General features: G+C 43.8%; 3 protein-coding genes across 7 annotated transcripts in view; 1 reads left to right on the top strand and 2 right to left on the bottom strand.

Annotated features, from left to right (window-relative positions):
* ccdc85cb (coiled-coil domain containing 85C, b) overlaps positions 1 to 20,529 on the bottom strand; it is a 72,652-nt gene extending 52,123 nt beyond the window's left edge. For 2 of the 4 annotated variants that reach the window (XM_050058690.1, XM_050058691.1), the window contains exon 1: positions 19,082 to 20,529. In XM_050058690.1, the coding sequence (XP_049914647.1) occupies positions 19,082 to 19,799 (718 nt within the window). In that variant the 5' untranslated portion in view covers positions 19,800 to 20,529. The remainder of the gene's footprint in view (positions 1 to 19,081) is intronic. The other 2 variants (XM_050058692.1, XM_050058693.1) reach the window with 2 other exon arrangements.
* LOC126398977 (hormonally up-regulated neu tumor-associated kinase) overlaps positions 1 to 25,566 on the top strand; it is a 987,429-nt gene that overhangs the window by 585,449 nt on the left and 376,414 nt on the right. The window lies entirely within an intron of this gene.
* The window catches only part of LOC126398989 (cholesterol 24-hydroxylase-like), a 10,211-nt gene continuing 8,054 nt past the window's right edge, over positions 23,410 to 25,566 (bottom strand). The window contains exons 12-15 of the mRNA XM_050058683.1: positions 24,919 to 25,029; positions 24,737 to 24,825; positions 24,545 to 24,611; positions 23,410 to 24,458 (exon numbers count right to left, since the gene is read on the bottom strand). Of these exons, the coding sequence (XP_049914640.1) occupies positions 24,309 to 24,458; positions 24,545 to 24,611; positions 24,737 to 24,825; positions 24,919 to 25,029 (417 nt within the window). The 3' untranslated portion in view covers positions 23,410 to 24,308. The remainder of the gene's footprint in view (positions 24,459 to 24,544; positions 24,612 to 24,736; positions 24,826 to 24,918; positions 25,030 to 25,566) is intronic.

Here is a 25,566-nt window from a genome sequence, read left to right as displayed (position 1 = left end):
AGACAGAAAAAATAATAATTTGCATGCAATCTCGCCTTAGCTACACTTGCCGGCAATTACCCTGACATTTGTACAGAGACACAGATCTGAACTTTGTGTAATGGAAAAGTAATATAACGAGTAGTGGAACGAACTACTGTTGACAGGGAGTGATGAGTAAAGTAATACTTGCTTTTTACTGTGATGCTTTTCAATCAGTTTTAAGGGTCAAAGACGCACTGAACGTATCTGGAAAGAGACACTGCTGTTAAATTTATATATGTATTTTTTTTTGTGCTATGACTCCACAAGCTGGAGAGAAGGCAGACATCTCTACGGCCGATATCTCCAACACTCAACAGCTCAAACCAAAACAACCCTGACTGATAAACAACACTACAGTAAGAGGAGGAATGTGTCTTTAACTGTCCCTTTAATGCCCACTGTTTTTGTTTGAAGTGCACATGCTCACTACAGGCAGGCCCTGCAGGCACAGAGTCCACGTTTCCCCCTGAGGGAGCTCAGATTTAAAGCCACTGAGGAAATTCCTGGAGTTGGACGAATTCCTCTGCGACAGGATCCAACTTGTTTAGAAGTTCCTCAAACAAAAAGACGGAGGAAACGTATCAAACGCAGGGTGAGAGATGTACAGTAGAGAGGCGCCGAGCTAAAGGAGGCCGCTGTGTAGAGAAAGCACGGCAAAGCACACCCCATAATACTGAATAAAGGGCATAGTATCCTAGCAACAAGCCCAAGGAGAAGCTGCTTGCTCTGCAGTGTCCTCTGCTGCTCCTGGATCTTCAACCTTGCATCTTTCTTTTAGAGGTTCTCCTCAACAACCCTCCAGGAGACACTCTCACCTCCTCCCCATCCTTCGTCTTTCTACTTCCTGTCAGGACATCCTGTTGCACCCTAATAAGGGCACTTTCATTAAGTGAGCACGCCGTTTAACACCGTTATGTCTTCTAAAGGGTTTAAGAGAGTGCCTGGGTTCATACAGTGCATATCATACGCAGGGCTACGTGCCATGTATTTAAAAGAGTGGTGGGCAGAGATTCAGCGCCGGTTCCCGCTCTTCAAATCCTTTTAACGGAGAGAAGCCCTCCCCTCCAAACCCTCTGCCACGATTCAGAGAGCCTCGGCAGCGCTACAACATCAATGGTTTAATCGCCTTACATCTTTTGTTGACTGAGAGGAGAGCGAGCAAGACAGAGAGGATCTATGGGAGATAACACGCTGTAAAAAAAATCTCCTGAAATCCCTCTTGGCTGGCCTTGTTACTCAATTAATATCCACCAGATTGAGATCAAAACTAGTGGTGGGCAGCTACAGAAACAGCCACAGGTCAAAGTGGATCATCAAAGAAATGGGTGTGAGAAAGATGTTTCTGTGTGTGAGGCGACGCGTGGGCGGGTTCATTGAGTTCAGTCGTCCGTCTAACCTCAGCCAGACATTGTTAGAGATGTCACAGCTGCAGGACCGTTTCCATCAACTGCGAGTATCAAAAGCACATCACAAAATTCTACCAGTTCACTCTCAAGTGTATGGAGGAAGCTCCAAAGGTGTTATATGTTTATTATTATATCATGATGCATTTAATTCACATTATGTTTTAAACGCCAGGTCGCCACAAGAAAATGTTGGCATTGTACCTTTATGCAAACCACGAATATCTTACATTTGTACATTTTATACGAATCATATCAGTGTTTCTAAAGTGATGTAGTATATGAGCTGGTTTTGTCCTGTGGAGGTGGAGGGGATGGTGGATGATGTGACACCTTGGCAACAAATAACAAAACCGGTTGTTATTTAGTGACCTGTGACTTTTTAACCACCAAACCTGGGTGTCTTTCCCTCGGGGATAGTGGCACGAAAAGCGGTTGTTTGTTTTTTAAGCCAAATTGTGAACTTTTCCAAACCACAACCAAGAGGTTTTTGGGCCTAACATAACGGCACAATACCACAGTGTTTTCTAGCGATTCATTGGTGTGTTTTCAGCAGCTTTTTAGGCACCAAACAAGGGTGTTTTGCATCAACCTGTCACTGTTTTTTTTTGGGGGGGGACAAAATGCTAAAAAAGGCAGTTGTTTTTTCCCCAAGACATGTCTGCATTTCCAGCGGGGATTGTGCCCCCAAAACCTGGTATATTAAGCCAAAACATGATCTTTTCAGAACCAAAACCATGTGGTGTTTGTGCCCAAACCTAACCTGGACTCCTGATTCAAAACGTGCCGATGCTGAACTCTGTCAGAAACAGCAGCGTAGAAGAGGAGCAGTGTGAGACCAGAACTAAAGAGGCCACGGTGCTGGAGAGGAGAAAAACGGGCCGACTATAACTGACTGTCAGAAGTGTCGTCTGCTCTCAGCGTGTGAGTGAGAGGAGTTTGAAATATGCTGCGTGATGCCCCTCTGAAGAAAAATAACCGGCTCCATTTGCCTCATCTGACACCTAGCGACTCCACAGGAAGCCGTAACGGCCATCCTGACAGGAAACGACAACAGAAGCAACACAGGATACCATCTCTTTACTGCATCCTCCATCGAAACACTTAAACCAAAGTCTCCCTATCACCAGAGCCGAGCAGCTGATGGAGTTAAAGAGCATCGCAGGGACACCCAGGAATATCTCCTGTGTGGACTTCCCTCAGCGAACATTAATACCTCCATCACCAGGACACACATGCACGTAGATAAAAGCATAAAATGCATTTGTACTCTCCGTCTCATCCATCACGGCTGCCAGTCATCAATTCAGCCAGACTTTCTGTGAGCCCGCATTTTCATATGATTATCAGCTTTCATCTAAGCGCTTTATGATCAGGACAATCACATCGGTGGAATCGAACGCTCCACATTTGGTTCAACTAAATAATGACTTCGATCAGGCTTTATAATCTGCAGCCGAGCCCGGTTAAGTGGGGGTGGTCTTAATACGTTTTTGATGGAATTTCAGGCGCCGTCAGAGTGTTTGTCCTGAGCTGAGACGCAGGAATAACAGATGAATCACTCCTGGATAAATATTTAATGTGTGTGGGGATGATGATGTGTTCACAGCAGTGAGATTTCATCGCTGGCCTCTGACCTTCGCCATGTGACTCACACACTTCTTATCTGTCAAATTTCCTCCACCTAATAAAGCACGAGGGGACGGAGAATTATTTATGTGACTGGTGTGGCTGCTCTGGTGTTTGTTTCAGTGTCTAACATGCTTCAGATCATTACTGCAGCTTTAATAAAAACATTATCAGACCATGATTTTGAAGTTTTTCATTTGAAGGCAGTCAGCCGATATCTTGCTGGAGGTCACTCAGTTGTGTTTGACTCTGGCTCATTTCCTGTCGAGATAGCCGGAGAGACTGGAGGTAAACAAGAGTGTACAGTCAGGCTAACAGCTCTGTGAGGCTGCACAGCGGTGATCTGAGCTAAATGCTAACCTCAGCAGGCTAACATGCTCACAATGGCAATGCTGAGCAGGTAATGTTTACCATGTTCTTCTTAGTTTAGAGTTAAGGCTGATTGGTTCATTAGCTTTGCAGGTATTTGGTCATAAATCAATGTACGGGGAGCGATTTAATTCTGACATGGTGATGGCGCTGCATGAAAAGGGATCAACATGAGTGTCTGAACTAAGTTTCATGGCAATCCTTCAAGTAGCTGTTGAGATACTTAAGTCAAAACTATGAATATGAGCGTCATGGTAGCACCTGAGGAAAGGTCAGGAGATCACCAAAGTCAGTAGGATTCATCATCTGGGAACAACAAATGTCTGTACCAAACTGTGTGCCAATCCATTTGGTAGATGTTGAGATATTTCACAGGATAAGCGAAATCTTGGACGTGCTGGTAGCGCTAGGTGAATATTAGAGGATCACCAAAGTCAGCAAGATTTATCCTCTGGGAACAACAAATGTTTGTACCACATTTTGCGCCAAACCACTGAGTAGATTTTGAGGTATCAGGACGGGATTGTGGGTCATTTAGCTCGAGATATTTGTCTACCCTCAACAACAACTCTCTCGTCACCCATTCTTTACCACACACAAGAAACACTAACAGAATTCTTGTTATCTATCTACGGCGAGGAGAGGAGTCGAGCTGCCACGGGGGCAGAGAAAAGGAGCTGCTACAGGAGCCAATATGTACAAGCAGAGAGCGAGTGGGGAAAATGTCTTTAATTCAGGGGCAGTCAGGCTGGAATAGGACAGTGGTGTGAAGTGCTCGGGGCAGCACATCCAGGAGCGCCAACACACGTCTAGCAGCCCCTATTATTTTGAATCTACTGTACTGTAATGTACATTGAAAATGTTGAAAATAAAAGTGGTCCAAGACAGCTGCCTTGCGGCACCCCGCAGGTTGAACTTTTGCTGGTAGACAGCGTACCATTTAAATATACACATTGAGTTCTGTCAGATAAATAGTTCTCTAGCCAAGCGACAACCATACAGCCAAATCCAAACTTCAGTTTATCAATCAACAATTTATGGTCAATAAGATCAAAGGCTGAACTAAAACCTGATAGCAAGCCATTATCGATTCCCTTTAGCCAATCATCAGTTTTTACCAGTGCTGTACATGTGGAATGACCTTCTCTATAGCCATGTTGAGCATTATTTATCAGATTGTTTTTTATCAAACAAACTTGAATCTGTTTGAATACAATTTTTTCAAGTAGTACTGAGAATTGATAAGATTGTAATTGATCTACTATTCTGACCAATCAGAGTAATTTTAGGGTTTTTTACTTGGACAGATAGTAATTCACCTTTTTGTTCATTGCAGTTTACGTGCTTTCAAATTTTGCTGTGGAAAGAGATACTTGTAAGCCCCCCCACCACATCTTGTAAAAGTTCACAGACACAGACAGAAACTGATCTCCCCACCATCTTTGTATCCTTAAGTGGATAACAACAGGCTCCACTGACAGATGGCCACAGCGGCCTTAATGTGGGGCATTACTGGAAAGAGGAGGAGGGTGGTTACACGCCCTAACCCCCCCCCCCACTGTAACACAAGACTTCAAAATACCTCTCATATGTTCCCAAATCAGTTGGTTCTTTACAGCTTTAGCATTCATCACACACAAACACAAACATAATCCCCTCTGACTGATCACTTGTCATGACAGTGTTTCAGTGTCGCCTCTCCAGAGTCCAGAGGAAAGTCCGTCTGTCTCACGGCCCGTCCTGAACCAGATCCATGTTTTCTCAAGTAACACAGTCCAGTCTTGGCACTTAACCCGGCCTGCGAGAGGAAATTAGCCTCCAGAATAGCAGAGTGAGGTTACCTGAAACCATCCCAAAAAACTTCCTGAGGATGGAACAACAATGTTGAGACTGTACAATTCATTCCAGATGCTTCGAAACTCCACATCGTCTCACCCATCTGCAGGGCTCGCCGCAAGCTTCACATTCTCTTGCAGGCACTCCAGTTATGTCCCAACTACGGCTGTGAAGCTGTTATCATCTAAACAACCGATCAAGTGCCTCAATATTTCATTATCACAGAGTGTTTTCCAGTCAGCTAAAAGATTTGTGCAAATTCCAAATGAGGAGTTATGTCTCTCAAGTGGATAACTAACGGGCCGCCCCATGTGGGACGCATGAAGAGCGGCCCCGTGCCCACGTTTTAAGCACCGGAGAAAACAATCTATAACTGTTAGGTGACATGTTGGAGCGAGGAGACAGCACTATCTAAATACAAGCAAGGTGAAGACATCTGCTGACTCCACTCTCCAATGTCACAGCAACCCAAAGCAAAGAGCTGACAGGCAGAAAATCCAGATGAACGCCTCGCTCCTCCCAGGCCTCAAAAGGAGCTGATGAAGAGGTGTTCTGTTTCGGAGTTGCTGACTTTTGGCAACCTGGGACTGTTCTGCTGTCGAAGGTCAGCGGCCGCGTTGCATAGACAGAATTGAACTGCTGATGGTGAGTTTATGGTGGAGCCCCAGATGGGTTTTTGTCACTGTGCCGCCTGAACAGAGCAAACTCCTCTCCTGTGTGTCTCTCGTTTGCATCTTAATCAGCTGTTGAGATCTGACATATAAGGCAGATCAATGAGGGTCCTGCCAGGGGTGCAGCGCGGCTCATTAAAATTAACTTTAGCCTGTTGAGGACAGGCTGACATTGAGACAGAGGACAAACGAGGGACGGTGCCTTTGATAAAACCCTCTGCAGTCAGGTACAAGCACTTATAAAGAACGTCCTCTACAATCTGGTAGTAGAGGGAATTATTTTGCAAATCAACTAAGTTTTTATATAAATCCATAGCTTTACAGTCGTGTCCTTTGAGTACTGAAATCTTGAAACTTTAATTTTGATCATATAAACCCATGTACTACTACTACTTTTTAGGTGGTTCTTGTTTTAGGAGGCTAAATTACATTTTGCTGATGCCCCCTGTCTACAGCCACCCTTGTCCTTTGACAGAAACAGCCATTTTACCTCACAGACACACAAGGAGTCTCTGGTTAATAATAACATAGCACCATCTTTCACTGTCAAGCTCAAATCTTCCGCTCTAACACTTCCCTCACTCTCCATATTCAGTACCAGGACACACGTCACATTTTTTGTGCCCTCAAATCCATTATTCTCAATGGTTGCACTCAAAAGTGAGACCCTGAGATAAACAAGGTTCCACTTCTGTGCCCAAAATATGATTGATAAAATAACAATAAATAAATGAATAACAACAAATATTAATAAAATGTTCGAAAAATTAATCAAATGTCTGAAAAATTATGAATAAAATGTCTGAAAAATTATTTATAAAATGTCCGGAATATTATTGATACAATGTCTGACAAATATTAATAAAATGTCAGAAATATTATTAATTAAGTGTCCTAAAAAATATTAATAAAATGTCCGAAAAATATTAATACAATATCCGACAAACATTATTAAAATGTCCGCAAAATTATCAATAAAATGACCCCCCCCCCCAAAAAAAATTCATGAAATGTCCGGGGGAAAAAAATCATAAAATGTCCGAAAAAAATAATTAATAAAATGTCTGAAAAATTAATGATAAAATGTCTGAATTTTTTTAAAAAATAAAGTGTCCGAAATATTATTAATAAAATGTCAGAAAAATTAATGATAAAATGTCCGAATTTCTTTTTAATAAAATGTCCGAAATATTATTAATAAAATGTTTGATTTACTACACAGAGCTTTTCATCTGTCCCATGAAAAACATTTTAGGGCCTAATACACACCTAAAAAACAACGGCTAGAAAATCAGCTCTGAATTTGGGATTTCTGGTAAGTAGCCTAACTTATCATACAGTGCAGGTTATAGTCACTCGGCAACTCCAGATGCAACCTGCCTATTCCTCCAAGTCGGCACAAGAGCAGCACCAAACGCCTGATCTCTGGTTTTCCAAGTGGTTAAAGATGGGAATGTATCCTGGCTTTGTCAACACTGTAACCTACATCACTGTGTTTTTGAGTTGAGGGGAGTTTCTGAAAAGAACGCAGATGTTCCCGCCCTTTAATGCAGGTTAAAATAAGAATAAATTAAATACAGCAACTGGATAAACAAGTGGTTAACCAGATACAGAGAGCTTATAACGATGTTAAACTCAGAGAAATAAAAAGGTCCCCTGTGTCTCTGGTTTGCCAGCGAGTGAGTCACTGTGTCATGTGGGTCAAGTCAAGTGTGTGGGGGTTAAAAACACAAAATGTGGACTACTTTTAACGTCAGATATTCTTTCCCAAAAAATAAGAGCAAATTAGACAAGTACAACAATCTGCTTCTTCTGCTTCAAGTGAGGTCCTTGATCGTAGCATCGGTTTACTCAGAGAACTTGCACCACACCCTGTTTGTTTCTTATGAGTAAGTTACTTGAAAACAACAAGCACACACGCACGCACGCACGCACACACACAGAGCTGACCTAGCTCTGGCTGGCATCATTCTGCACGGGTCAAGCAGCATGGAGGCCGACCATGCCCAAACCTATCCCCATCCCCCTACCCCCTTTACTTCCCTCCGCTTCAGTGACTCTGAGGCTAGGCGTGGGCGCCGTCCACTCGCCCCACTGATCATTGCTGTTGCCTAGGCGACTGAGCAGCCCAGCCCCTCCAGCAGCCCCACTGCCCAGCGATCAGAGAAGAAGGACATACATCATTTAGACCAGCGTGGAGGGAGACACGGGGACAACACGGCTGAGATAAGTGGCTGAAATTGGCTTCGGTGGTACGACAGCACATTAATGTCACGGAAAGATGTCAGCGACAACCACACAAACATAACAAAGCAGTTTTTTTGGTGACTAGCATTACAGCGAGTCCGTGTCTGTGTGTGCAGCGAGGCTCACGCTGGCTCTATAACCTCATTCTGTCGGCAGAGCGCTGTGTTGATGGGAGTGAACGGACAGCGGATCAGACAGCAGGTTCACAGAGAGAGATGCAGATGGAGGGAGAGGCAGAGGCTGAAGGAGAGATGTATGTCGGCTGAGGGAGGTAAAAGTTCAAAAAGCAACCCAGGGACACACGCTCGCTTTCCTTTCACATCTTCCTCTTCCTGTTTCCACGCAGTCTCGCTCCTGCTGTGTCACCGAGAGCAGAGAGAGACCCACTTCCTCTTTTGTTTATCCAGGAATGTGGGACGTCCTGACAGGCTGGCTTTTTATTGACAGTACACAGCTGAGAGTTCCCCCTGTGGCTCTTTCCCTCAACCTCACCTCTGTGTATCTGTGTATCTGTGTATCTGTGTGTGTGTGTGTTTCTGCTCCCTTATCTGTGTTATCAGCCGGCCAGACCTCCCACAGGCAGGCAGGGCGCTGGGAAACGTAAGCCAGAGAGTGCAAGGAGAGCCCGCGCTGTGCTGCAGGGAAACTCAAACAAAATACCTGACATAACTCCGTCACTGTAGAGGACGGATTGCAACACACTCATGTTAAAGAACTGAAATAGCAACAACACCTGATGACGTTAATGAAAGAAAATGTAGTGTCCAATTTGATGTGTCTTTGGGAGTCACTTCCACACGACAACACTTAAAGAACACTTCATTGCAAAAGGAACATTTATATATAAACTGCTCACCCTGTGTTACCTTGAATTCATGAAGAGAACTTGATTTTTATCACACACCTCCACGGTGAACGAAGAATCCAACACAGGCAAAAAATTTCAATGAACTTAAATAATCCGGTTTTGCATTTAACAACAGCAAAACATGCGTTCACAAACTCTCACACAGTTCTTGCAGTATAATCCACGTCTTATTTATCCAGTGGTGTGTTTCCTGCTTCCCCCAAACCCATGCATTGTTGCTAAAATGATAACAGTAATATTAATATAAAGTAATATAAAATACTTCCTCCTACAAGCAGCACACCCTGAGCACGCCTGAGCACGTGCATGTATGCGTTTAAGCTCCACTTAAGCCTCGGATGTGTAAAGAGAGGTTGTTGGTGTACAAATATTCATTTTGCAGGCTAAGTATTCCTTTAACATAAAGTACATTACATGTCAGTGTTGGAACAGAAGGTATCAAAAAGCCATACCATATTAATTTCCATGACTACAACAATCATGATCAGGCACCTTGGAGCTGTTGCCATTTATGAGAAAACTACAGTTGGGTGAAGTAAGTCAGTTTCTATGGGCAAACAGGATATCAGCGACAGAAACATCCTATTCCTGCTCAGACCGCCTTTTTTTAGCCGAGCGCCGACGCGCCACACAATGACTTGAAACCACAGACGAGAGGAAAACACCATTGTGTTGTTGATCCTCCGCTTTCATTTGAAACGAGAAAGCAGCTCACACGCCACGGCTCACTTTGACTCGCCGGAGACTGATTGATGTTTACTTAAGAAAAACACGAGAAGATACTGAGAGGCGGAGTGAATCTTTGAAGAAATCAAAGTGGAGAGTTTGCAGTGATTTCAGTAAAACACGCACTTTGATTGTTTCTCATGAAAAGTGACCCTGTGCTCTGAAGATTTAAACGCTTGATCTGACTCTCAAAGCTTATTGATGATTTACCTCAGAGGGAAAAAGACCCAGTGCTTCAGTCACACATGAGTATCATAATGAAACACATACACACACCCACACACACACACTGGTGGCTAACTGGGAGGGCTGGTTCTACAGTCCCATTGTGAGCTTTTAGGTCACGTCACTCCCCGAGGGAGAAAGAAAAGGAAACTGAAAAGAGAGCGAGACACAGAGAAAAGCCTCTAAATCAGAGAGGCGAGGAGGTCGCACTCACTGTGGCACCTCACATATTAACACACACACACACACACACACACACACACACACACACACACGGAGAGGCCAGGTGCTGAAGACTCCAGTTTTCTAACTTCTCAGTCAGTAAAATCAGAGCTAGTTTAAACCTAATTTGGTTTACAGGGTGACTCAACACAGTGACTAAGCACAGGACGGCTTGTGGCAGGTCGGTGCAAACACTCTCCTGCGACATGAAACAACATATAAATCGATTTTAAATCAATGCATTGTGCTGGAGCTTTAATGAGTCTTAATCCTCTGTGAATCACCAACCGACCTGACTGGTTTCTGAGAGACGCACGCAGCTGAAGAGACTCACAGTAATGAGGTCTAACACGTCATAAGGAAGTGGCATGGTGAAAATCAGTGTGTCTTGGCAAAATATTTGGCTCTAGAGGCTCGGTGATGTAGCCGGTGAGCTAACTGCTAACGTGCCAGTGTTAGCCAATCACAAAAGCTCCCTGTGCTTTTTTTCTACTTTCTCTGTGCTGTGCCGTTTCCTCCCCCCCTGGCGTTTTGTTCTCAGGGTTGTGTGCACCGTTTTGTTCAATAATTTATACTCCAACAGAGGAGGGTTAATTAGAAGTGGATGAGGCAACACAGATAATGAGCAAATGGCTGCTTCCATTTTGGATTCCCTAAAATGTTAGCACCATGAAGACGGCTTGAGGAGTAAATTTGTGAGTCAAAGTTCAGCAGAGTTGAGCTCAATGCAAACAAATCCACACATTTATTTCACTCCGATGAGCGACTCCACTGATTGTGGCGCTTCCATTGGAATTAAGGTGATTTCACCATAAAATACGGCCATTTTAAATTGAACGCTGGTGTAAAACACTGTAAACTCTTCAGTCCAAAGAAGTCATGCCTGATTTAACATCTAACCGGCATGCGGCACACACGTGGAAAAACAAACAGACCAGGATAAAGTCACGGCGGCTGCTTCAGTCGTCCTTGCACAGCTGGACTAAAACCCATTTACTAAATCAACGTTTTACTTCTTTGCATTAGTGCATATGTGTCAGTTCGTGTGCACGCAGTGACCTCACTCACACCACCAAGAGAACGATAACTTACACTGAGCGACCGCAGCCACATGGCATCAGTTTATTACACTACTGGCTCACATGAGTCAGTTTTAATACACTCGGACACTTGAAGGAGTACTTTGGTATTTTTCAAACTAGATTGTATTTTCCCAAGTTTTTGTGTCTTGTGTGGAGTGCGCCCCGTCAAACCACGTCCATTACAAGTGTTTGTTTTCGCCACTGACAGGCTCAGGTTGTTGTTGTGAGGATCTTGCAAGATAATGGAAAATATCCTACAGAGAAATGAATGCTTTTCTGCCCTCAGAAAAAGACTTTTTAACATTGTTCAGTAATGACTTCTAAAACCTTTCAGGCAAAGCCCCTCTCTCCCTGGACGAAAAGTCTACTGAAACTCGCTAACATCTGCCTTTTTTTTTTCATGGAAAATGTTACAACCTGCAATCACTCTCAGGACAAATGACTCTGGGGTCGTCACGGAAATTTATCGGCTCCAGCTCCAATTAACTCAGATCAGCAGTGATAGAAATACGACACCTGGATGGACACGCTATTTTTAGTCCCTTTGCGGGTACAATGCAATGACGGGCCACGACAAGATACCGTCTGTCTCCGTTCAAGCAGTGCTCGAACATCGATCAAAATTTATTGGCACCGAGTTTGAAAGAGATGACTAAATAAGAAGTGACCACCATCACAGGCCTCCATGCTGCTTTCTGCTGTTTAGTAACCTGTCGGCTGCAGCGGTCATCTACTGGCAATGAGAAAGGAGTCTATCGCTTAGTTTTTAAGGGTTTACCCTCGTTTAAAAACCTGTATATAGGCCTGTCGCGATATGCGATAAGTCGGTTAATTGCACGGTAAATTTAAAAGGGAGACGGTAACTTTTCTGGCCGTGATTAATTGCCATATTCATGCGTGTTTGTTCTCCTCGTCTCGTCTCTCTTCACCAAAGAGACTAGACAACAAGAGCGTTCACTACCGTGCATCGTGTGGCAGCCAGGTGAGTTGGTTCATTAGCGTAATGAACGGAGGGAAAGCTCTTGTCATCGAGTGTCTTTGTCTCTGTGGGGGAAGCGGGGCTATGGGCTACACACAGACACACAGTGCGATCTTCGTGAGGGGGAGGCGGAGAAGAAAAAAAACAGTTGAGCGTAAGAGAAAGACAGGGGACTTGTTCCTGAGCCAAACGCCACGGCCCCTGTGTGGGAGTGTTTTGGATTTAAACCAAATGACAGAGGGGAGCCCAGAAATTTGGATGAGCCAGTGTGCCAGATTTGTTCTAAAACCATCTCAACAAAAAGAGCGAATACGACCAACTTAACAGCACACCTGAGAGTGAGAGACTGACAGTCTATTTTTTTGTATTCATTTATTTATTTTGATATTTTTACATGTTGTTTCGGATATTTAAATTTCCTTCTTTTTGCATTTGTTAATATACTCGTTAAATAAATGTTTATTTCTCTTTAAAAGGGTGTCCTTGCATCATTATGCCTTTGTTATCATTATATAAGTTTAAAAAAGTGGTCTAAAAACATCAAAATTACAACAATAATAAAAATGCTCTTAAAAGCACAATATTACGCAATATTATCGCTTATCGCAATAATTTCTGACGCAATTAATCGCCCAGCAAAATTTGTTATCGTGACAGGCCTACCTGTATATATACGCTTATTTTGATGGATAGGAAAGGATAAACAAGTATGATGCTTTCAGTACTCCAACACAATCAACTATTACCGGCACCCCTTTCACCAGCTCTCACGAGCTTTTCCATGGTTTACTTCCTGCAGTAAGTCACCTCTTGTGAGATTTGAGAACAAGACTTCTTTAGCGAGACTTGAACACAGAACATGGCTTAACAAGCGAAGGAATTGGATGAACGTTTCGTTCATCTGGATCCTTTCCACAATGTCGTCAGACGCTTACAACAATCGGAGCCTGTAAATGGCTAAAACAAACACTTCTGATGGACATGTTGGTGAAGATTCAGTCATCCAGGTCATGGGAATCATAAGTGCTATACCGTAGGCAACTGGACTTGCTTGCGTTTTTTGAAGACGTGATCACATGATGACCAGGTGGGTCAATGACTCACATTGCAACCTTAACAACTCTAAAACTAAGAGCTCACGTGACCCCAACGACTCCGTAAGGGTTCACACCCACACAGAGATTAAAGCCTGCGAGAACTGAAGAAGCTTCTTGGATGAGAGGAGAAACGTCTTGAAGAAACGCAGGCAAGTCCAGTTGCCTACGATATAGCACACGATTTTGATGGACATATACTGACAGGGCGCACCTGCCCCAAGTGGTTATGTTACAGCCCGTTTTGCCGCTGTCTATCGTCGGGGCCTAGCATAACAAAAATGAATACTAACTACAGGGAGTCCATTGGTCGTGCCAAGCACCACCAGTTTCTCCTCCATTGTTTACCAACTGTTAACTTATTGTCGTGACCACCACAGAAGGCCCGCCTCTTAAATCATCTGTTTGGACAATGGGGAAAAGGCAGACATGACGTGGGACACTTTTTCGTTCTCAATTCGAGGAGTTCAAAGTGCTCTGGTGTAGCAACTTAAAAACAACGTGCAAAAAGCTTCATTCTCATTAAACACAATTACAAAAAGACGCCTCCACATGCTAAAATGATTTCTGCATGATTGGAGTCTTAGCCTGTTTTGCTGCTGCCAGCTGCAGCGGTCGATAATATTGGACTGATTTCTAAAGTTGAAAGAATGGTAAAATAGGGCATGGTTTAAAAAATATTAGTGACCCTTTAATGAAAAATATAGTCCTCTGCTCAACATGAGCTGCTAACCATCACTCTGTGGTTAGGAAGCAAAATTTGTTATAATCATTTCTCCGTCTCTGTCCACGTCTCAGAAACCTCACTCTCACTCTTCTTCAGAGTCGCTTTATCTGCGGAGTTGAAAACATTTTTCCTTTAAAGCCGTTTAGCAGCTAAGAGGCCGGGGGAATGTGTGAGGGTCTGTTAAAGGTCAACAAGCATTACAGCAGAGAGGATCTTTACCAGTTCATCTGGACAATGTCAAAGCAGCACTTTACCGTCTCGCTCGGCCGCTCTGTCTTAATCTCACGCAGCTATACTGAGTCTGTGTGGCACTATAGGGGAGCCTAATGCAAGCTCTCTGTCACAGCGTCACATTTCAGGCGGTCTTGGACCAGGATGGGCTCCAGACCACCACAAGTGAGCGCAGACGTTGAGAAGTCTGGAAATAGAAGTCACTGTTAAAGGTTATGAAACACAGTGGAGCTCAATGTGTCCCCTGCTGTTCTTTCTTTTTTTATTTCTCCAGAGCAGAAGCCTTCGCTCGCCTCACGCATTGCGACACACACCCTGTCCAAGTAAACACACAGCCTGTATCCCCAAAGGGAGAGGAGTGAGGGGGGGGGGGGGGGGGCGGCCGTGTCAACGCACAAGGAATTCAATTAAGCAGACAGCAGGATGTCTCCGAAACCCCAGCCTCCTTTGAGCTCAATATGCCCTCCAACAGTCCCCCACCACTCCACCACTCCACCCCCCAGCTTCCCAGCCAACCCCTTACCGCCATTCAGCCACTCCCCCCACACTGCAGAGATCCATTGAGGGCCCTTTCCTGGGCCCCCTTTCATACACTCCTCTCCCACTGCCTCCTTTGCCTCTGAGAGACAGATTTTTAGATCTGCCAAGGAGGTGAAAAAAAAATTAAAAACTGACTGAAAATGTTTGAAACAGAAGCCTCAAGCTTCACCAACTGGTCGCTTTTACTCTTGGGACACCAAACACATTCATCCTCCTCCTCCTCCTCCTCTTCCTCTTCTTCCTCCCGTCTGTGTGCGTCTGGCAACCGGACAGATGCTGTTCATTTAGCACTTGAGCGGCAATCCTCGAGCTTGTCTCCTAAATGCCCAGGGGGAGCCACTGGCATTTGGACAGCATTAAATAAAGCCACTCTGCAGACCTCACACCGCGGCTACATCTGACCTCACAACATGGTCACTCCACTCGGATTTCAAGCAGCCAATCGAGTAAATCTGTGCCGGTGAGGAGTTTCCTTACAAGTGTCGACCTGCGAGTGATTATATTTGTATTTAATGTGAGGATTATACACTGAGAGGAGTGATTAAACACTTCAGTGTACAGTACAGTCGTCCCACTTATGTAACAGCAGATTAGGATCAATGCTGCTGTTGTTGTTTTTATCGATTGACATCTTCTTCAGCGTCAACATCTGCTCTGTTTATTTATTTCCGCACAGAGTTGTTTGCAATTAAAAAGCCAGAGAGATCTGTGATGCTCGGCTTTGTTAAGCGCAAGATAGCATCAATCTCATTATCAATGCATCGGTTTGAACAATAAAATAATTCTCCAGAGTGAAGCGGGTCTTTCCCATGCTGGCGTGTCACTGTGTGTGTGTGTGTTATTGTCAATGATGAGCACACACAGCCTCAGGGCCGCACAATGTCACACACATCAGGCGAAACAGTGGCTTAGAGGGAGTGAGGTGCTGGGCCGCTGCAGACACAATATTGATGTTACGTAACGACAGCCAAACACCGCCCAAATTGCATGTGTTGGCATGTGAGTGTTTCCGGATTAGAGAGCTCCCTCGACCCTCGCTCATGCATCCTTTTGGATTTGCTACCTTCACGGTTTTCACGGCCCACAATGTGCGGGAATGTCCGACAGATAACATGTGACCTGTGTGGAGCTGCTTGCTTTGATATTCCTTTCTTGCTGCGGCCCCGTCCTTGTTCATCAGGCGGGGAGAAAAATAAGTTTCAACTGGATAGGGGATTTTTTTTTTTTTCCCCTCTCCCATGAAACAGAATTTGTTCCCCTTGCCAAACAGATCATGGCGAGTTATCAGCCCATGTGCTAGCTAAACGAGGCTTAGTGTCCTCCTGTTCCATCAGGGCATTTTCATCCCGGCTCGAAGCTTTCAGCCGTGTATTTAGGTCTTAACACAGGGACATTGATTTCTGGTCCCATGCCATGCATTTCAAACGGGCCCTAAGCAGACATGAGTGCTCTCCTACAACCAAAAAGGCAACAATGATAATCAGCGAACGACCCCAAAACGAAAAAAAAAATCAATTTGCCCGAGCTCCCCGCCCCCTTTAAAAGCCATTAAGATAAGTCCTCCTCCTTAAGGACCACGAGTGCAGTGACCTAAATCAGCGCAGATTCAAATGATGGGGTAGCACAGGACTGAAAAGGCCACTTAAGGATAGTGTGTGTGTGCATATGTGTGTGTCATAATCACCCCAATCAAGACTTTACAGTGAGGTTAAGCCAAGACCCCCCCCATGTTAATCCTTCACAGCAATTTTGATCAGCATATGGTGTCAGCGCAATCACATGCAACACACCCTGACTGTGGTATCTACGAGGGGTGGGACCAAGGAATACAGATGGAGGAGGTCATACGTGTCCTCTGAGAGCTCAACCACACAGAAGTACAATAAAACCAGCGGTGTTGTGGAGGGTAAACTCAGGTATACCCGTCTGTTTACAACCTATTAGTACATCCACCTCATCAACTCAACTACACCGCTGAATGAATCCATTACCATACTATAATTACAAGACGTGTCAAAAAGGCAACAACTTGTTTCTTACATGGAGATCTTTTTAAGTCAGGGGCGACTTTTGGCCACAAGGATTAAAACACTGCCGAATCAAATGGGATTCTGAGCCAAGTTCTCGAGCCCGTTGTAGACGGGAGGTTCCAGACGTAAAAGTGGATTCATTCACATCCAGCGACCAAAAATTCAATGTCAGGACAACGTCTAATGTCAACGTCAGTAACGTCAGTGGTGTAGAATACTGGTGACAGATGACGTTGATGTTTTGTTGTTGTTTAGTGATCAAAACCCAACGTCTTCCAAACGTCTCACGCCAAAGTCTTCTTGATGTCAGAGGCAGGGTACACCCTGGACAGGTCACCAGACTATCACAGGGCTGACACATAGACACAGACAACCATTCACACTCACATTCACACCTACGGACAATTTAGAGTCACCAATTAACCTGCATGTCTTTGGACTGTGGGAGGAAGCTGGAGCACCTGGAGGAAACCCACGCTGACACAGGGAGAACATGCAAACTCTGCACAGAAGGGCTCCCCCACCCTGGGGTTCGGACCAAGAACTCCTTTCCTATGATGCCACAATGCTAACCACTGCACCACCGTGCCACCCCTAATTTTCTGTCCAACCAAAATTTTACATCTGTCCAATGTGTGAGTCCAAAGTCTTTCTGACATCATTTAGACTTTCGCTGCCAGTCTCAGGGCATGTTCGCAATATCAATACACATCCACGAAAAGCGGACTCAGTTGTACTGTAAGTGTCTTACAATAGTATGGAGAGGAACCCTACAGAGATAGACCTTTTGGTTAAAGAGTAAGATCCTTTTTGGTAAACCAGAAACAGCCCTGAAATCGCGATCACCAAACCCACCAGACTCCATTTAGAAAAACAGTAATTTTATAATCAGAAAACACACTTCATTCGAAGTCGACAGAAACAAAAAACAACTCACAAAAACCATCTTCAATTGTCTTTCCACTGTTCCAACAATCACCAACTATGGTTGGGTTGAAATAAACCCTTAATTCACCCAGTTAGATGTGAAAACATGCTGCGTCTATACACGCTTAAATTACCGTTTATTCAAATGGAGTCTGGTGGATTTGGTGATGGGGATTTTGGGGCTGTTTTTGTTCACCCCAGTCTCACTCTTAAGTCGTTGAAATCCGGCACTTGGGCAGTGGCTTGTGGTGTCAGACACTGACGGAAAAAGCCGTGCTTTAACGTCGGCATGATACGCGGCCGGGCACCGTTAGTTTGACGGTGGTGTAAGGGGGAAACATGGCAGGACAGGAACAAAAGTTAAGACAGCGAATGAAAGTTCGAGTAGGGATGGTGGGAGGGGTGGTGGATGGATCCAGATATGATGTGAAAGGTACCCTGTGTTTGTTGGATGTTGACGTTCTGGGACACAGTGTCAAGTTCTGCCTGTTACATGCATTTATTTTGAAAGAGACTGTATGTAAACGTTAAATTTCCTGTGAAAACAGAAGTGTATTTTGAAAGAAGACAATGCATGTAACAGGCTGAAGTTGACACAGCGTCCCAGTATGTCACGAACCAACACACCCAGGGTACCTTGTACGTCGAATCTGGACGTGGAAGGTTCACGACCAAACGTCGATATGTGACGAGGTCAATGTGTTGTTCTGGGATCCTTCCATAATGTTGTCAGACACTTAAACACACAGTCTGAGCCTGTCAGTGACCAAAATTAGTTTTTTTAGTGGACGTAAATGAACGGTGCGTGATTGCCCCGCGTGGTTACACTGCGGCCTGTGTGGCTCTCTGCTCGATAGCCTACTGGACCAGTTTAGTTTTAAGTGTTGTTCCCATCAGTCACTCAGACACAAACAAATGGGAAACTATGGTCCACGTTTGAGAGTGACCCTTTAAGCCTGCAGGTGATGACAGCCAGGTGTGTGTCCACAGGTGGAGTGTGTATGTGTGTGTGTGTGTGTGTNTTTAGTGGACGTAAATGAACGGTGTGTGATTGCCCCGCGTGGTTACACTGCGGCCTGTGTGGCTCTCTGCTCGATAGCCTACTGGACCAGTTTAGGAAATGTTGTTCCCATCAGTCACTCAGACACAAACACATGGGAAACTATGGTCCACGTTTGAGAGTGACCCTTTAAGGTGATGACAGCCAGGTGTGTGTCCACAGGTGGAGTGTGTGTGTGTGTGTGTACTCACCATTGAGTCCATTGGGGATGCTCCTGTGATGGTGCGGTGCTGACAGGTCATCCATGGACCTCCTCATGGTGGTGCCCAGCTTACTGCTCTCCGAGGCGGGCTTGTGTATGTGGTTGTGGTTGTGGTGATCTGGACTTCCGGCGCTACCTGTGCTGGACGTGCTACTCCCGTCCCCAACATCCCTGACGGTGCCGGTGCCCCCGTTCAGGTTGGTTAAACTGGACTGACTGTCTATGGAGCTCCTGGACCCGGCTCCGTTCCTCTCCTCGTCCAGCATGAGGATGATCTCCTTGAGCTCAGAGTTCTCCCTCAGCACGGTGTCCTGGTTGGCCTCCAGCTCCTTCAGCTTCATCATGTAGGTGCCCACCTCTTTCCACATGGCGCTGGCGGTGTAGCGGCCGAAGCGCTGCCACTCCCGGGACAGCTTCTTGCCCTTCTGTCGGTCATCGTCCAGGAAGCAGCAGAGCTCCCGCAGCTCGTGGTTGTCGTCCTGAAGCTTCTGGTTGATCTCCTTCAGGCTCCGGATCTCGTGCAGGTGCACCTGCAGCCGCCGGTTGATGTCTTTCATCATGTTTCCGTGCTCGATCATCAAGTTCATCTTCTCGCTGTCGACCCTCCTCAGTCTCCGGATCAGCTCCTCTTTGCTGCACCGCAGCATCTCCTCGTCCGTCAGCTGGCTCACATCCTCCTTCGCTCCCTCGGACGGATTCTTCGCCATGGCTGAGTCGCCTGTCAGGATCAGCTCGTGTGAACGGTGTCTTCAGATCAACTGTCACAACTAACCTATCCAAGCCTGAGCTGCGGGATGGTGTTGAAACACATCGTCCACAATATGAAAGTCTGTGCGCGCGCTCCGCTTCAACAGGCCGGTGATGAAAAAGGAAATATTAATGTGATGCTATGGCAACAACCCGAGCATGAACCGCCTGCCCTCACTAATCTGTTACAGCACAATCCCGCATGAATTTCACAAACAACTGCACATACTCACATTTCACCAATAACACGCGCGCATGATTTTAAATACTATCGATCCCCGGTGATTATCAATCAGGTCCCGTCAACACAACACAGCGCGTCCCATCGCAATGTGCACCGTCTCCACCGGACATCGCTCCATTCACACGCCTCAATGAAACCCAGTAAATTTAAATATCACGTCACATGAACAAAAGTGGAGAGAAAATGTGCGTAAACACGACACCGTCACTTTTCACCGGCGGCTCTGTGGACGCGTCTCCCCGTCAGCAGCGCTCCTCGGTCGGGTCTAAGCTTCTTTACTGTGTCGGTGTGTCGGTGGACGGAGCCCCCCCTCCTTCCTGTCCAAACACAAGGGTTTGAAATCATTCAAGAGGATTTCGGTCAGACGGCCAATCAGTACCGGGGACCGGAGCGGGCAGCAGGTAGATGAAGAGTGCGGTGAAGCCTCACGAGACTCAGGCTCAGCCCTCTTAAAGAGACAGTACATGAGATCAGAACAACACAGTGAGTTAGGGACTGTTCTCTACTTGTCAGAGGAGGAGGTGACAATAGGTTTATATTATGTATATATACATATATATAATTAGTGTCTGTCAGTTTCTTGTTGCTCTGTATGATTTAAAGGGAGCTGACAAATACAATTAATGTTAAAAAGGCAGGTGTAATGAGCTTTATACTCCATTTTTTAATGCTAAAATTTGACTTAATGTTAATGTAGTTAGTATCTACCAGTATGTTTGTGTTTAGCAAGTTGGAAAATGACCAAAAAACTAAACTTCCTTTTTTGTTTTTGAGATACAAATAATTTTCCTTGAGCCTCCCTGAGTGACTGAGAGAAATACATGACCCTCCCTCCACCATAAATTAGTTATTCGTTTTTTAAAATCCACTGTTTGATGTTTGAACATTTTATTTTTGGCAAAATTTTATGAGATGTGTCAAATATAGTGATTTTAAGCTTAGATTTGGTTCTGTTTTTCTAAAGGAGGCATTTGTTACCATTGGAAATTAAAAAAAAATCCAATTATAATTCTTGTTTTTGTAGTTTCTAGCTGTGTTAAATAGTGTAATTTTGGCGGGTTTGCCTTGGTCAGTTTACTTTAAAAATCAGCAGTACAATAAATACAAAATACAGTCATTAAAAGCTGTAAGGCCCTCCCCTAAGCCAAATAAAAGAGCATTAGACTGTGGTTTAGGGACTGTTCTTTACTTATCAGAGGAGGGGGTGTGACTTCCTTGTTTTTTTTACCCTCCCCAAAGATACAAATATTTTTCCTTGAGCCTCCCTGAGTGATAAATCCACGAGCCTCCCTCCATTATAAATTACTTATTAGTATTTTTTAAAACTAAATCTGTAATGTTTAAAAGTTAAAAGTTTAAGATAAAATCCTGAAGTTGAAAAAAAGCCTCCATTCTTCACTCTTGTCGTGCACGCTGGTTAGTTCGTGAAAACACTTTATTTTTGGCCAAATCTTATATGAAATATGACAAATAAAGTGAGTTTAAGCTCAGATTTGGTTTTGTCTCTATCCTTATTAAGTATTTGTCGCACATGATGTGTTCAGGACAATTACACATTTAAAAACTCAATGATAATTTCTGTTTTTACAGTTTCTGGCTGTGATAAATGTGTAATTGTGGCAGGTTTGCCCTGGCATGTCTTATTTTTTAAGAGTATTTTTGGGGGCTTTTATTGCCTGTATTACAGTGCAGCTAGAGAGTGACAGGAAACAGGGAAAGACAATGGGGATGACATCTAGCAAGGTGCTGCAGGCTGTAATCGAGCCCATGCCACTGCAAAGGACTCAACCTACACGGGGCAGACACTCTACCTTGCTGAGCTAAAGGCTGCCCCAGCATGTTGAAATTAAAAATCGGCAGTAAAATAAATACAAAACACAACCATTAAAAGTTATATGGCACTCAATTAATCCAAACTAAAAAGCATAAGTCCCTCTCCATTGCTTAAAAAACTTGTTTGACATGCCTCCCCCTTTTGCTCCACTCCCTCCCTCATAAGTAATGAACGGTCCCTAATAAAACCATAGATGGATAGATATACACGCACAGTGGTTGAATGTAACTAAGTAAGTAAGTACATTTACTCTAGTACTGTACTTAGCCCTCTGGGGACTGATCAAATTTAAGCAGTATTTTGAGGTAGTTTTTTTGCTACTTTATACTCCACGATATTTTGGAAGCCACTATCATACTTTTTACTTCTTACATTTATTTCACAACATCACTCACTAAATTTAAGACACATTTAAAACTTTATTGATCCCGTTATATTAAGAAGCTACCCAGCAGCACTAGTTATGTCATCATAAACATGTGGGTGCCAGTGTACTTAATGAAGAATATTTTGACATTTATTTAAATTAAGAGCACTGAGGTTCTTTCTTTCCCCAGATAGTTCAGTGTGTTCCAGGGTCCCCACACATTTCCATGGAGAAAATTTCCAAACTTTTCCGGGAATTTTAAGAATTGACAAGCACCTCTATCGTAACAGAAAGAGCTCATCAAGAGCTTGTTTTTGATATAAATAAGTAATTTTCGCCCAAAATCTCACCTACGTCTCTCTGGTTCTCACTCCATATTCACTATAAATAAAAATAAACTCCTGAAATAAAACTCAGAGGAGTGACATCTTTCAAGCGAGTTAATTCTCTAGTAAACAGGTCCATTTAGGATTTCTTAGCTGGCTAACAGCGCCCCCCTGTGTGCACTGTCAGTAACAGCACAAAACAAAAACATCACTGCACAGTAAACTGAGCTGAAACTAAAATCAAATTATCAGGCATAAAATCAATCATCAGTTTATTAAAGTGCAAACAAAAAAAATAATAAGTTATTTCTCCTCTGTGGTTTATTTTAATTCGTGTAAAAATGATAAATGTTGAATCCTTATATCCGTGTTAAAGACACAAAACAAGTTGAGAAGCTCAGTGTTATGGAGGAGCAGTTAAACAGAGGTAAACAGGGTCCAAACACATCTTCATGGACATTTCAAAACTTTTCCATGACTTTGAAGGACCCATGATGATTAAAAAATAAGATAAAATAAAACTGAATTTAAAAAAAATATATATAAAAAAAATATTTTAACTTTTAAACTCTGAGCGAGTTGGTCTGATGTCTTTCAAAAACGTTGTTTGCTCGAACATAAATTCAGCGACCTGACACATAAAAAGGGAGAGACTGTATTTGGGGAGAAAATTAAGAAACATATGTGATGGTAAGAGCTACTGGAAATAAATTTCCCGTTATGTTATATTATGTGGTCTGGTATCCCTGGAAGATTACAGCGACAATTTACACACAAGAAAAACCCATGACTTCTCCAAAACTTTCAATGATTTTTATTAATTCCATGATTTTTGAAGGGAAAATGTGATTATGATATTCCATGACTTTTCCAGGTTAAGGGTTACTTCAAACAAGATTAAACTGCTGATGATACTGTGATCAACCACATCTTCATTATTATTCTTGTTAGGTTAAAACAATCATCATCATGTGAGTTCACTGTTTCTATCATTAAAACAAAGACTGCTGATACTATTGTCTTTACACAGACTAAAAGAAACTGAGCAGAGAAAGAGGCTTGTGTTTGAAGCAGGAGAAGAAAGCTGCGAGCAGTAAGTCAGGGTGTTTTCACACTTGGTCCTTTTCAGCCCTCTAAATGGACTTAGAGTGATGACTCGGCATTTTTTGAACACTCTAAGAGAATTCAGACCGATCTGAAAAGAACCCAACTGTTCAGTTCACTTAACCTGTGCCGTGTGAACACAAAGCGCTCCAGGTTCACTTTGGTCTTTGCCGTTGTATTCAGCCCTCTAGATCACCTGCTGTTGACCTGGGTCGTTGAAAAAACAGATGAAACCACGTCCGCCTGTAACGCTTACAGGGACGCAGGACGAGGAGTAGTTTGGTCCACGGAAGATACTGCACGTCTCCAGATGTGGAATGTAAAATACTTCCCTCTACAGCACAGTAACACTGAGGTTTTCCTTCAATTTTAAGTGCATTTTTCAAGTGCAATTCCTCAGTGCTTTTTGAAATGAACTGACAGAAGAACACAAAACGAACTAAGTCCCTTTTCTGTTGGTCCACTTTTTGGTGCACTTTAAGAGGACTGAGTTCGGTTAATTTAAAAAGGACCAAGTGTGAAAACACCCTTAGTCTAAGTAACCCAATTTCACCACATTGACTTTTATGGTTTCTTCTTATGTTTTATGATCATTTATTTCTTGTGATTCCTGTGTCTGACGGTGCACACCACCCCGCTCTTCGGCCTGAGCGTGCCAGTGTCCTCGATGTCAAAGGTCTGTCCCGGCACCAGACTGAAGTCAAACCTCTGGAGCAGCTTGGCCATCACCACTTTAGCCTCCATCTGTGATCACCCACCACCCACTGAGTTAATTCCACATGTTGTTATGTTTGTGTGTTTGTTTACTGTTTGTGACTGTCACCACCCACCTGAGCGAAGTTCTGTCCCAGGCATGAGCGTGGGCCGAGGGCGAAGGGGTAGTAGCAGAAATAAGGCCTTGAAAAACAGAGAAGACACTAAATGCATGATTTTCTTTTCTTTATCTAGGACAGTGGTTTGTGTTTTAACATGTTGACACTAAAAAATAACATGTCATTATATAAAATTTGGATGCTTCTTACTTGGGAGCATCTGGGTGAAATCTGTCTGGATCAAATGTCAGCGGGTCCTTGAAGAATTTATCCATCCTCCCAGTCACGTAGGAGGTGAACTGAATTACAGAATGATTTATTAGAACATTTACACAGCAGATTTTTTATGCTTTATCAGTATTCTAAATATATATATAAATCTATATACCCACCATGCATGTGACTCCTCCAGGAATGTGGATACCGTCAATGACTAAGTCTTTCAGTACCTCACGAGATGTTCCTGGAGCTGTCGGGTAAATTCTCAGAGTCTCTTTCAGCACCTGTACGGGGGGGTCACATCTTGGGTCAACGGCTTTAAAAGGTAAAAAACTAGAGACTATCTAGAGATGGTATAACTGCAGCCGTGATACAGCGATCCAAATGAACGTGGGCCGGGGCATAAAGGTAAGGGGCAAAGGCACCTTCTTTGCTTTCTACCTCCTATTCCAGCGCCCTTGAACAGACCACACCCATCTTTGAACTCTGCCTTCATTTCAATCTCAGCTACACACCTAAAGACATAAAAACCTGGATGAGCACCAATTTCCTGATGTTAAATTCAGACAAACCTGAAGTTATTGTTCTTAGCCCAAAACAACTCAGAGACTCTTTATCTGATGACATCGTTTCTCTAGATGGCATTGCTCTGGCCTCTAGCACTACCGTAAGAAACCTCGGAGTAACATTTGATCAAGATTTGTCTTTTAATTCTCATTTAAAACAAACCTCACGGACTGCATTTTTTCATCTGCGTAATATTGCGAAAATTAGGCCTATCCTGACCCGAAAAGATGCAGAAAAATACGCTTTTGTTACTG

Source organism: Epinephelus moara, chromosome 12, assembly GCF_006386435.1.
Source record: "Epinephelus moara isolate mb chromosome 12, YSFRI_EMoa_1.0, whole genome shotgun sequence".
In the NCBI taxonomy this organism is placed as follows: domain Eukaryota; kingdom Metazoa; phylum Chordata; class Actinopteri; order Perciformes; family Serranidae; genus Epinephelus; species Epinephelus moara.
This window is presented reverse-complemented; position numbering and strand designations above follow the sequence as displayed.